At 33.6% G+C, this 12,770-nt stretch overlaps 6 protein-coding genes and 3 pseudogenes across 9 annotated transcripts, besides 3 other annotated features; 7 read left to right on the top strand and 2 right to left on the bottom strand.

The window, feature by feature from the left end:
* Positions 1–2,618: 2,618 nt before the first annotated feature.
* Positions 2,619–12,770: part of a mobile genetic element that runs on past the window's edge.
* On the top strand, positions 3,105–3,614 carry TVAGG3_0633960 (protein of unknown function, DUF4106 family; the record flags this gene model as incomplete). Its single annotated transcript, XM_001306640.2, has 1 exon — positions 3,105–3,614. The coding sequence occupies one exon, from the start codon at positions 3,105–3,107 to the stop codon at positions 3,612–3,614; it is 510 nt and encodes a 169-aa protein (XP_001306641.2).
* Positions 3,709–5,307, top strand: TVAGG3_0633950 (annotated as a pseudogene). The gene has a single exon. A coding segment is annotated over exon 1 (1,599 nt).
* On the top strand, positions 5,681–6,001 carry TVAGG3_0633940 (protein of unknown function, DUF4106 family; the record flags this gene model as incomplete). Its single annotated transcript, XM_051240946.1, has 1 exon — positions 5,681–6,001. A coding segment is annotated over one exon (321 nt), but the record flags the coding sequence as incomplete, so codon positions are not given.
* Positions 6,218–7,015, top strand: TVAGG3_0633930 (uncharacterized protein; the record flags this gene model as incomplete). Its single annotated transcript, XM_051240945.1, has 1 exon — positions 6,218–7,015. One exon carries the CDS (start codon positions 6,218–6,220, stop codon positions 7,013–7,015), a length of 798 nt encoding a protein of 265 aa, XP_051087532.1.
* On the top strand, positions 7,045–8,280 carry TVAGG3_0633920 (uncharacterized protein; the record flags this gene model as incomplete). The annotated part of the gene is made up of 1 exon (XM_051240944.1): positions 7,045–8,280. One exon carries the CDS (start codon positions 7,045–7,047, stop codon positions 8,278–8,280), a length of 1,236 nt encoding a protein of 411 aa, XP_051087531.1.
* TVAGG3_0633910 (protein of unknown function, DUF4108 family) lies at positions 8,349–8,738 on the top strand (the record flags this gene model as incomplete). Its single annotated transcript, XM_051240943.1, has 1 exon — positions 8,349–8,738. The coding sequence occupies one exon, from the start codon at positions 8,349–8,351 to the stop codon at positions 8,736–8,738; it is 390 nt and encodes a 129-aa protein (XP_051087530.1).
* TVAGG3_0633900 lies at positions 8,755–9,197 on the bottom strand (annotated as a pseudogene). Its single transcript has one exon. A coding segment is annotated over exon 1 (443 nt).
* On the top strand, positions 9,234–10,108 carry TVAGG3_0633890 (annotated as a pseudogene). The gene has a single exon. A coding segment is annotated over exon 1 (875 nt).
* Positions 10,126–10,932, bottom strand: TVAGG3_0633880 (KilA, N-terminal/APSES-type HTH, DNA-binding family; the record flags this gene model as incomplete). The annotated part of the gene is made up of 1 exon (XM_051240942.1): positions 10,126–10,932. The coding sequence occupies one exon, from the start codon at positions 10,930–10,932 to the stop codon at positions 10,126–10,128; it is 807 nt and encodes a 268-aa protein (XP_051087529.1).
* Positions 11,524–11,560: a mobile genetic element.
* Positions 12,737–12,770: part of a mobile genetic element that runs on past the window's edge.

The raw sequence follows: 12,770 nt of genomic DNA, 5'->3' as shown, positions 1-12,770 counted from the left end.
GAGGACGAGCCAGCCGGTGACTTTTTTTGTAGAGCACTCAAAATAGTATAACTTTGTCCGAACAAGTAAGGGTCTATCGTCGCTACAGGAAAAGTTACAGGCGTTCCAAGGAAGTATACTTTGAGAAGCCTTTTCTCCCTTTTAAAACAAGATAAGACGGTTATTTTACAAAACTGACAACACTTTGACCGAGTAGTTTTTTGTGCTAAACAAAAAGTGTCATATAAACATCTGTCAAAAACCGCTTTTTAACTTCACTTAAAATGCCACGTAAGCTACGTAAGAATATACGTAAGAGGAAGGGAGCATTGAAACATCCAATAGTAAAACTGACACCACAACAACAGTTGCAACAACAAATGATGAATGACCCCACTATGTTGCAACAAATGTCAAGCAACCCTATGCTTTTAAACCGAGTTATTGGTGCACAGAGTGGAGGTTTAAGAGCGGCACTTTTAGCGAAAATGGCAGGCTATGGTGGAGCTGCAGACGGAACAGCTTATAACCCTCAAAGTCAAATGAATTTGAGCTCACTCAAAAATCAAATAACAGATGTCAAAAAGTCAAACATAGACATACAGAAACAAATAAGTGAAAACGAAAAGAAACTAGAATATGACAGACACACAAAGAAACTCAATGAGTTAAACGTAGAGAAAAAGAAGAAAGAAGAACAACTGAAAGAACTAAGTACAGAGGAATATGCGAAAAAAGTGTCAGAAAAAGCAGCAGAAGTAGCAAAAATGGAACAAGATGTTATAAATTTGAAAAACCATACTACTCAATATAAAGTACTGAAAGATGAAGAGATAAAACAAAAAGCCATGAAGACATATATGGATAGCGATGAGTATAAAAAAGAAGTTGAAGCAAATGTAAAGGCAGAAAAACTTTTACAGTTGCAAAACCAAACCGTACAGTATGAAAACTTAGCACAAGAAAGTAAAAATAACGACGCAGCCATGCAAAAGGCAATGAAAAGCGCAGAATATATAAAAGCTAATAATGACTGGTTAGATGCCCAAGCCAACGCTAAAGCAGCCCAACTTATATGGTCAATAAGGACAAAAATACAAGCGGATGAAGACAGTTCAAATGAAGCTTTAATGAATGCTGACTTTAAGAATGCCTTCGAAGCTCTTCATAGTAAGGTGAAACTAGTGAACGACTTCTCATCTGGAAAGAAACTGAAGTCTGAAGGTTTCGACAAAGAGTTAAAAGAAGTAGCACAAAATATGACGAAAATAACAGATGCAGCAACGAGACAGGCAGTTCAAAGTGCCTATGACGCCGTTAGAGCAACTGTTGTGGAAAGTCAAGAAAAAGAGTTACAACAGACCAAAACAGACCTAGTAAATGCTTTCTTAAAAACGAAAAGTCAGGTAGGACATTATGCTGCAGATGGAACATATGTGCCAGCTGGTGGAACTTATATACCACCAAACCCTCCAAGAGAAGCACCTGCACCAGGACTACCTAAAACATTTACATCGTCACATGGACACAGACACAGGCATGCACCAAAACCAACACAACAACCAACAGTTCAAAATCCAGCACCACAACAACAACCAAAACCAACAGTTCAAAACCCTGCACAACAACCAACAGTTCAAAATCCAGCACCACAACAACAACCAAAACCAACAGTTCAAAACCCTGCACAACAACCAACAGTTCAAAACCCTGCACAACAACCAACAGTTCAAAACCCTGCACAACAACAACCACAAACAGAGCAAGGACATAAAAGAAGTAGAGAAAAAGGAAACCAAGAATTCTTAAAAATGCTTAAGGAAGATTATGGTTACCTAGATACTCTTGACTTTAGTGACAGATATAAAGAAGCTATTAGAAAGTTCAAGGAAGGAAATACTGACCCGAACCTATTTAGCTTTATGGTTCAGCATCAAATCGGATATAATCTCAAACCTGGAAAATACAAGCTCGCAAAGAGATATGATTTAATAGCATATCATCCAAATGACATGGATGAATTTACTCCGAGATATTTGATGTCAGAGCTAAATGATAATTCAACTCTCTTCATGAAACGCGTAAAAAATAGAGACGGAACGAAAGAAGAAAGGTTTATGAGTCCGGATGACTTAGATAGGGAACTTGTTAAAAACGGTCTCGGAATATATGAAATGCCACCAGATGAGGTACAAGAAACTCCACAGGAAGAAGTTCAGATACAACCAGACATGGAAGAAATAGTTCAGCAACAACAGCTAGAAGAGCCTGAAGGAAACGAACAAGTCCCTCCTTTGGAAACTAACTTCACAGAACTAGATGAAGATTTGGAACAGCCGAAAAATCTTGACCCTCAACAAGAGTATGAGGAGAATATGGAATCTTTCCAAGAGTCTAAGAAAAATTCGGCTGACATAGTAGAAGGATATCGAAAAATGTTCACCGACATACAAAAGACTCCAACATCAGATGAAAATATTCAGCATAGAATGGAAGTACTGAAAGAAAATGTACGCAAATACAATAATCCTTTTTACTTACGACCATATAACGTTCAATCTTTGGCTGAACTCGGTGAAAATAAAAGGTTAAATTTCAACAAAGCATATAGAAATGAAACATTGTTTAAAGTTCATTCAGAACCTAACCAATATGGAAACAAACCTACTTTTGTTTCTGCAGACGATGGAACTACAATGAGATGGGGTCATAAAGCTAATCCGGATAGGTGGTTCATAAACTTACAACCTCAATTCCAAGAAGTTGTAGACGCAATGGAATTGAATGGTGAACCAGATATAACTGGTATTTTCAGCGCGGCTTTAATGCCATTGAAAGATATGAAAGATGCAGATATTTTGGACCAGTATGAAATGAACATGGCTGAGGGAAATATAACACCTGACGTTCTAGAACATTTATCTCAAAGAACTACACAGAACCATAGAGATGGTATATTTGGTGAAGAGTTTAGAAAGAGAGTTAGGGAGAGAGAAGGAAGAGAACCTATTGTACATGACCTTGCAAACGAAAGTTTGCAAAATGTCATAAAAACTTACTTTGCAGACAATGAACTGAGAAGGGATGAATATTTAAGAAAACTCAAATAGACAGTACCAAATGAAATGTTAGTATTGAAAAACATGTTCCATGACAAAATAAAACCAACTACAGAAATAAATGACGCAAGACTGAAACGTTGGGTAAAAGCTTTCCCATTCACAAAAGATATTATTGGTTACATGGAAAGAAAACCAGAATGGCTACAAAAACATATATTTGGAAACGAGCTTATTCCATATGGACAAGCTATATTTGAAGAGCTTGAACCGGAAACTCAGGAAAGAGTCATGCAAACAATAAGCGAAGACTCAAATACAAACTATGACAAAATCTTTCTAGGATATAGGTTACCTGAAATGGGCGACCAGAGCCCAAAGGCAAAAAGGACATGGGAAATTTACAACATACTAGGTGAACATGAGGCAAAGATGCTACAACTTGAAGCAGAGGGCAAGTTACCAAAAGCGACACCAAAGAAGAAGAGAAGAGTAGAACAAAGTGAAAGTAGTGAAGAAGTAACTTCATCTAGTGAAAGTAGTGGCAATGAAGGAAAAAAAGAGTTAAAGATTTAGTTAAAAACTCAGTCAGGAAGAAAGTAAAGCTTGGTCCGAGTGGGTTCTATTATGACATATAAATCCAACTATTCTATATTTTTACCCATATGAAATGTACGCCGCTCAGAATATAACGCCAACAGTTTTGGATGCCATGAACGGAAATGTTTCCGAATGGTATAACGAATGCGACAATGCCATTAGAAGGTCAGAAATAGTTCCTGGAACTTACGAATATACAACTGCTGTTTCTTATGGAAACGTAGGTGAGTTTGGAGAAGGTTCTTCAACAACAGTAGATATTGCTTGCGACAGGTTTCATATTATTTCTATTGACAACTCATTCTTATACGTGGAACAAGACATTGAAAATAAAACCTTCTGCCAAGTTGTCTGACAAGAAAGGTTGCAATGGAATTTTCTATGTCGGATACCAATATGCTCCAGAAGTTTTCATGGGATATAAGATATATTCTAACTCTGACTTAGTTCAAACAGTAACATGGCAAACTATGAATGGTTCGCTTTGAGAAACTCAGTACAACCACAAGCTAGAGAACAAACAGACAGTATGCACATTGAGAAAATAAGAAGACTTGACCCTAACGTTCCAGGAGTTTATGTTAACCTTTCTGGACAAATTGCAGCAGCAGTAACCAAAGTAAAACTGAAACTTAGAGTTCCTTTGTCATCTTTCCTCATCTTCAGGTTTTTAAGATACTTGCCAAACTGGGCAGGAAAAATTTCTATCGAACTTACTCCAAGCAAAAATAACTTAGTCATTGCACCAACACAAGACCCATTCACTATTACAGACAAAGAACATCAAACGTCATTCGCCGAATTTTGCAAAGACAAAGTTGACTTAGACTTTGGTTTCTCAAACTTCAACAATGAAGTAAACTATTATTTCAATGCTGCTGGAACTGCTTGGGACCCAGTTAAGTTCACATGCGAAATTTGAATGCAAGAGAATAGAAAGCAGACTTGCAGTCTATATGTTGGACCCAGATATTTCAAATGCTTTAGCTGCCAAATATATTGCAGTTCCACTTATGTTCCCTATACACCAAATATCTGTCAAAGACTTTGCAGGTGAAGTTGGAAACCAAAATCCAGGAGCCGCAGTGCAAGAACAGATATTGCTTTAACAACTGCAATGAAACATGCAGATACTATGTTTGTACTGTTCAGACGAACTATAAATGACTATTCTTGTTTCTACAACCCTGGTATTAAATATCATATAAACATAGATGGCAAATATTATCCAAGAGAAGAATATTCTACAGTTGAGGATATGAGGTCATACAACTTGACATTAGATGCTATGAACTTTAACAACAACTTCACAACAACCTATTAACCCTGAAATGCAAAGTTCTATTATGCCATATGTGAAAGTATGGACTCATACAGGAGGTCAAAAAACTCAATATACAATGGAGACCGTTCAAACTTTTGGCTTGGCATTCCATTTGCTGACTCAGAAGACTTTATGGGTGGTATTTCAACTGTTGGTACAGTTCAAATACAATATACTGGTGACAGAGACGGTCCAGATGAATTGAGAGCAAAGAAGTTTACAAAACCAATAGCACTTTTCACGGAAGATGCTCTTTTGAAGATTCGTTCGATGAAACCTGCTGGGGCTCCTCAGATTGGCATAACGACAGCTTCCATCGAGCAGATTTTGGCAGCAGGTCAGTAAGTTGTTCTTGAACTGACTTCTCTCCGTCAAATATTGACAGTACGCCAGTTTTGACATAATATTGTATTATAAACTTTCCTTTAGTAATATCGGTAGTTTTGAAGTTATATTTTTGTCTGCTTCAAGAACTTTCACCATTTCAGTTATACCAACTTTCTTTGCTTTATGAAAATATTTTGGTTCAGCAAAGACTGCTATTCTATAACATTTTCCATTGTTTGTGTAAAGAACTATTCTGTCAATGTATTTGTATTGTTTGTGAGTATAAACTTTGTTCTGCTTCAATTCAAGAGATATCGAATACGTCCATCTTTTTATTCTAAGTAAAATGTCATTTCCGAAAAATAGAAGCGTAAGTGTTTCAAAAGGTTTAATGGCGGTGGCAGATGTGAAGTTAAATTCACCAACTCAAACAAACAGTCAAAGTGTTATTGTCAATGTCAAAGACAGAGATGTTGAAGTGGGGAAACCATACGAAGACGAAGATGGTATAACAATTGTTCCTGTAAAAGAACCAACATATCCTGAAGTTAACAGAGACTTAAGTTCTGTTGCAGATATTCGAAACGACTACCAACAACTGAAAGACAAACTTCAAACTCAGGAGAAGATTTGTCAAGCTTTAAGTATAATGTTAAACTTGGTCGAACACAACCCTGTAAAAGTGAACTCATATGTCATTGCACCTCATGAAGTTTTGAAAGAACTATTGAAACTTTGACAGAGGCAGACGATATAAACATCAAAGAAATAGAACCCGACATTAGTTGCTGTGGTGTTTCATATAATGTCATTGACAAGATATACGTTATGAAAGGAGGTGAAACGTTGAACTTAAAATATAGTTTCCCAGACGTTATAAAAATATTTGACGACCACAACATTTCATTAAAATTTATTTGCTAAGTAAATGGCAGAAGACATAATGGTTTATACTATTACGACTAAAAACCCTGAGTCATATAATTCTATAACAACAAACTTACAAAGTCCTCAAGGACGATATTGTAAACTAACCTTAAACACAATGACGACTAAAGCCTGTTTTGCTCTTTTGACACCAGAAGACTTTATTGTTGTGAATGGTAAAAAATACTCCTTTGAAGATACTTACTCAGATATACCACCAACAGGTTTTGTTGACTTATTTAATACTTTAAGTACGGGTGTAACATGTGCTGCAACTAGAGCAGGTTTCATTATGTTTGGATGTCCGACTGAGTTTACTATAAACGATATGAGCTATAATACAAAACTTATTTCTGGTTTTTACTACCAACAGTTTCCTATAACAGGAAAAGGTGTCATACAAGGAATGTCTATTCCATTGACATTAAGCACACCAATCTTATATATTGTTTCAAACTTAGGTTCAAAGTGTTATTCGAATGTCGACAGAAACTATTATGACCAAAAGATACTTATGCGTATAAACAATACTTTCTCTGCTGGTTTGCCTATTGTTCATTCGAATGCAGAATTTTCAACCTTAGTGAACTCAAACACTTTGGCAAGTATAACGTTGACATTAGTTGACGCAAACTTTGTTCCTGTAAAACTTTTATGTCCTATGTATTTGTCAATGACGGCAGAAAGTTTCGAATTGGAAGATGCAACTGGTGAAAGTATTGTATTACAAGAACAACTTCAACAACAAATAGCTCAAGAACAACAAATGCAACAAATGCAACAACAAAGTCAAGAATAAAAAAATATTATTTTTTTATTTTTATAAAAATGTACAGAATAGATGTTTCAGATTTTTATGACTTCCAAGCATTCAGAAATATGTGTCCATTTAGAGACTATAACAAAGCAGTCGAGAATTTGAAACGTTTAGTCATTTATGTTGACTCTGCCCCAGAATGTTATGTCATGAAAGAATGGGATGTTGTCTTTAACAAACCAAGAGCAACAATAGTGTCTGAACAAGAATGTAGACAGAAACTTAAGAAAATAAAAGTTGTACAAGTTGGCATGAAGATGTTAGATGCTTGGGATATCTTATTGTCAAAGTTAGAAGATTTTTCAGTTCGAGGTATAAAGTTCTATACACCTTCTCCAAACTTCTATTCTATCTTCACTGGATATAAATACGAACAAGTAGAATGGAAAGAAAATATTATAGAAGCTTGGTTAGACCATGTCAAAGAAATTATATGCAATGGAAACGAAAAGGTTTATGAGTATATCTTATGTTGGTTTGCAAACATCTTACAACATCCAAGTGCTAAAAATGAAACTGCTCTCATTATAATTGGAAAACAAGGAACAGGTAAGAATACTTTCTTTACAGATATTTTGTGCAAACTGTTAGAAGGTTATTCGAATCCGAATATGACAAACTTAGAAAACATCTGTGGCAAGTTTAACTCCTCAATAGAGAATATGAAACTTATAGTTTGCAATGAACTTCAAAGTATAGATACAACAAAAGTTTTGAACTCAGATGCTTTGAAGAGTCTTATAACAGACAAAGTTGGAGTTGTTGAAAGAAAGTATAAAGAACAAAGAGTTTGTGAAAATGTTGCAAACTTCATTATGGTTTCAAACAATGCTGTTCCGATGAAGTTAGAAAGTTCTGACAGAAGATATGTAGTTGTCAGAACGTCAGATTCTCATATGCAAGATACAGAATATTTTGACGACTTAGCAGAAACTTTGACATCTGACTTTTACAACCACTTGTTCTCATATTTCATGACATTAGATATTTCTAAGTTCAATCCAAGACAAATTCCACATACCGAAGAGAGACAAACATTGTTAGAAGCAAACAAGAGTGTTTATGAACTGTTCATAGAAGAAAGCGACTTTGAGTGTTTAGATGAAAAGTCTTTATATGATGAATATAAACAATATTGTCAAGAATATGGTTATATGGCAGCTTCTAAACGTACATTCTTGGCAAATGTCAAAAGTCTTTTAGACGTACAGAATGGTGTATATACAAAGAAAAATTTTTCTGAGTAAATTTTAAAAAAAAAATATTTTTTTATCCGATAGAAAAGATGACGAAATATATTTCAGTAAACAAGTAAATGTCAGGACTTAAAGAAGAACTAGACCCATTCACATATTTGAATGTTTACTTCTACCATTTTGAAAAGTCTTCATTCAGCAAAGTTTGGAACATCGAACCAGTTAAGTTTGCTATTGTGACTAAAAATGGTGCGAAATTTGAAGACTTAGACATAGAAGGTTTGTTAACAGTCAAAGAAAGTTTTGACAGAAGGTTCTCAAACCTTAAAGAAGGCAAAGCATACAAACTTGTTATACCTTATGAACCAAAGAAGACAGACGACTATGAATATTATGAGTCTAAAGTTGTAGAAGTTCAAGGTAAATTGGGTAAAAAGCTATTAGAGTCTAAGCCAGTGTTTGCTCCTAAAGAGGAAGAGAACATTGACATTGACCCAGAAATATTCTAAAAATAAAATTTTATTTTTACATGTCAAATTTCTTTTTCTCTGGAATTGGCTCTGGTTCTTTCTTCTCTTCTTCTACTTTCTTTTCTTTCTTCTTCTTTTCTGGTGGTGAGACGTTAAATTTCTCAGAACCATATTTATGTAAAAGTTCTTTGTCCTTTAATAGCTCATCTATTCTGTTTTCTATTTCATCTTCAAGAACAGCGCATGTGTCTTCTTTGCATTCTAAGAATTTTTGTTGGACTTCATCTTTCCAATCGGCGTCATCTCTGTCAACAAGTCTGTCATTGACAAATTTTAAGACTGCTCTTTGTAATGTTTTATGGTTCTTGTCATATTCCAGAAACAGAACTTTAGAACAAATTCACCTTTCTTGTTTACACTATGTAAGATTTTATGGTCGACAGATGTTTTGCTGTCAAAAAGTTTGTCTCGAATATAGATAGCGAAATCGCTAGACATTTTCTAAAAGATAAAAATTTTAATTTTTCTAAAAATATGTTAGAAAAAAAGTTTGCTGACATTGACAAGAAATTTGAGAATGTTTTAACAAGACAAGAGGAAGTTTAGAAAATGCTCAGATAAAGCCTATACATGACAAGTTCTTATTTGCTCAGAATGGTATAACAGGTCTAATTGCACCACCTGGGTCTGGTAAGACTTTCACTTATCTTAAAATGGCTGCACAACAACAAGAACTAGATGAGAAGAACCCATTCTATGAGTTAGTAGTCATTTGTAGTACTTCTGGTCAATTTGACCAAACCGTCAATTCGTTCAAAGATATTATAAAGAAGTCTAAGTTAGTATGTATAAAGGATACTGAGTTGTTAGATTGGATAAAGAAGTACCAAAGAAGAGTTTTGAAGTATAATGCTATAAATGAGTATATAAATTCTAAGTTTAAAGAACCTAATGAGGAAATGCAGAGAATATTAGACAAACACCACTTCAGAAACAAACAGAAAGAGATAGAATACATTTCGAAGAAATTGCAATCTTACGATTGGAAAACGTACCCTCATAGATGTCTTCTTATCTTAGATGATTTCGCCTCTCATCCTTTGTTAAAGAACAGAGAACAAGATATGTGTCGAATTCTTAAGAAGCTCAGGCACTTTAACATCTCAGTCGTAATATGTGTACAGACAGCAAAGAGTTTAAGTAAGGATGTTAAAAGAATACTTACTGACATAATACTTTTCCCCGGATTGTCCGAAGACGATTTCATGGAACTTATCAAAGAGTCCATGGCAGGTAAGTTTGACAGACATGAACTATGGGAGAAGTACAAAGTCATACAAGACCCTCATACTTCTTTCAGAATTCATATCTACGCAAACAAAGTTCAAATTGTAAAAAGTCAAGCTTGAAAAATCTAACTGTTCATCTACCATACTTGTTTGAAGTTGTCAAAATACTCTGTTATCTTTTCTTTCAGTAATGTTAAGTCTTCTTTGAATGTAAGTATTGTACAATCTTTAATATCATAGTGTGTTTGAGGTAACGTATCTTGAACTATTTGTTTCACATCTTCATTTGGGGTCATTGAAATCGGTAAGTTTTCGCGATAGAACCAATTTCTGTCAGATTTGTAAATCTTAGCAAGGTCGTAAAAGCTTTTGTTGTTTCTTCTGACTAAATGCAACATAACCATATCTCTGTCTTCTTCTTTCTCCAACTCTTCAGTGTAAATCATATACTTATAACTCTTTTCCTTACCTTTTGGTACCGAACGTGGTATTCTTTTCTGAATGCTTTTGTTTTTTGCTTCAAGCTTGTTTTCCATCTCTCCACGTTCTGCTTTATATAGTTCATCTAACATCATGAAAATATAACAAGCATAACGAGGTGAAGCCCACATTGCTACAGCGTTTACTAAAAGTCTATGAATATAATAACCTTTCAAACCAGGTGCCAAATTCTTGCGATTTTCGTACGGAATCTCTTCTCTCGGTTTTCCGAGGGAAGCAATCATATGAGGAAATTCTTCTAAAAGTTCTTTTGTCTGTTGGTTTTCAAACCAATGATATGCTTGCTTTGTAGAACGAAGAGCGTTCATTATACTTTGCATCTGGTACATGTCGTCTTTGACTGAACGAATGAGACGTAACTGTTTGTTATACTGTATGTATTGATATTCTTCATTAATGGCTTCATGGACTATAACTGTTGTTGTGTTCTCTGTTGTTGACATATCTGTCTTTATATTCCGGATAAAAAAATATTTTATAAAAAACTAACTTTATTTTTTCTGTCTTAAGGAAATGTTAAAAATTCATGATTTTCATGAAGTTTGGTCATTTTCAACATAACCTTCATTGCATGAAAAGTGTCATATATAACATATATATGATATTTTACTAAAAATATGTAAGCGGCTCATAGCTCAGTGGTATGGACTCCCTTGTCATAAGTGTCGAGGACCTCGGTTCGAGTCCCGATGGTATTCAGGTTTTTTCCTTTTCTGCAAAAAAATTGAGAGAGCATTGAATTTGCAAGTACAAAGTGTCTATTTGGTGTTAGACCCTAGCGAAGAAAATATGGTACTGGAACGATAGAAGTTTACATTTGTAAAGTTGGACGATAAAATTTACTGACTAACGTCGGTTCGCATCCTGACTGACATCAGGATGGGTCCTGACTGACGTCGGTTCGCGTCCTGACTGACATCAGGATGGGTCCTGACTGACATCAGGAAATTCTATCGTTCTACTTTACAAAATGTAAACTTCTATCGTACATGATATTTAGTTGACATTGTAAACTATCTTCATGTAAAGTACTGTAATAAACAGAAATTCATCAAAAGTGACAGCTCTCAATTTTTTGACATTTGTAAATTCTAAATTGAATGAGAAAAATGAAATAATACTAAGCATAATACAATATTCTAGATTTAATTATAATTAGGAAAAAGTTAGTTTTGAGAGTACTTTTCATAGGCATATAGAATGAAATCTTCTGAAAAATAATATCACATAAACTCATATTATTTTCTAATATATAACTATTTTATATAAAAATCAAATTCAATGATCTTAAAAGCGAAGGATAAACCTCAAAATTTACGAATATAATGAGTGGGAATATAATGCTTATCTATCATAAAACCATATGAAATATCAATTTTTGCTTTACGCCTAATTTTTGACGACAATTAGCAAAAAATGTTAAATGTTAACACTCAGTCCATTTGAATATGAAAAATAAAATTGACTTTGATTAAATGTTTTATTTATCATGCAATTCTTCTTGCGACCAAAGATTTGAATAAAAGTTCAAAAAATAAGATAGCTTAAAAAATAATATACGGTAGTGTTTACTAATAGATGAATAGTATATAAATTCTATTAAAATGGATTTGATCCAAAAAAATATATAAAATTTGATCATAAATAAAATCGTTTTAAATTACTTCTTCATTTAAATTATAACAATTATTTTTGGTTTTATATTTTTTTGGATCAAATCCATTTTAATAGAATTTATATACTATTCATCTATTAGTAAAACACTACCGTATATTATTTTTTAAGCTATCTTATTTTTTGAAATTTTATTCAAATCTTTGGTCGCAAGAAGAATTGCATGATAAATAAAAACATTTAATCAAAGTCAATTTTATTTTTCATATTCAAATGGACTGAGTGTTAACATTTAACATTTTTGCTAATTGTCGTCAAAATTAGGCGTAAAGCAAAAATTGATATTTCATATGGTTTTATGATAGATAAGCATTATATTCCCACTCATTATATTCGTAAATTTTGAGGTTTATCCTTCGCTTTTAAGATCATTGAATTTGATTTTTATATAAAATAGTTATATATTAGAAAATAATATGAGTTTATGTGATATTATTTTTCAGAAGATTTTGTGTTCTTCTTCAAAATTTTACTTTTTTATTAAAAAGAATCTTTACTAAATATACATTTACTTTAATTAATATTTAAAAACGTGCTCTATCAAAAGTTCCAAAAATTCAATATTTTAGCTTTTCTGATGTGTCACTTTTGATAAATTTCTGTTTAC

The sequence above is a fragment of the Trichomonas vaginalis genome, chromosome III (assembly GCF_026262505.1).
Source record: "Trichomonas vaginalis G3 chromosome III, whole genome shotgun sequence".
Lineage (NCBI taxonomy): Eukaryota > Parabasalia > Trichomonadida > Trichomonadidae > Trichomonas > Trichomonas vaginalis.
Note: the sequence above shows the minus strand (reverse complement) of the source record. Positions and strands in the feature narration are given on the sequence as shown.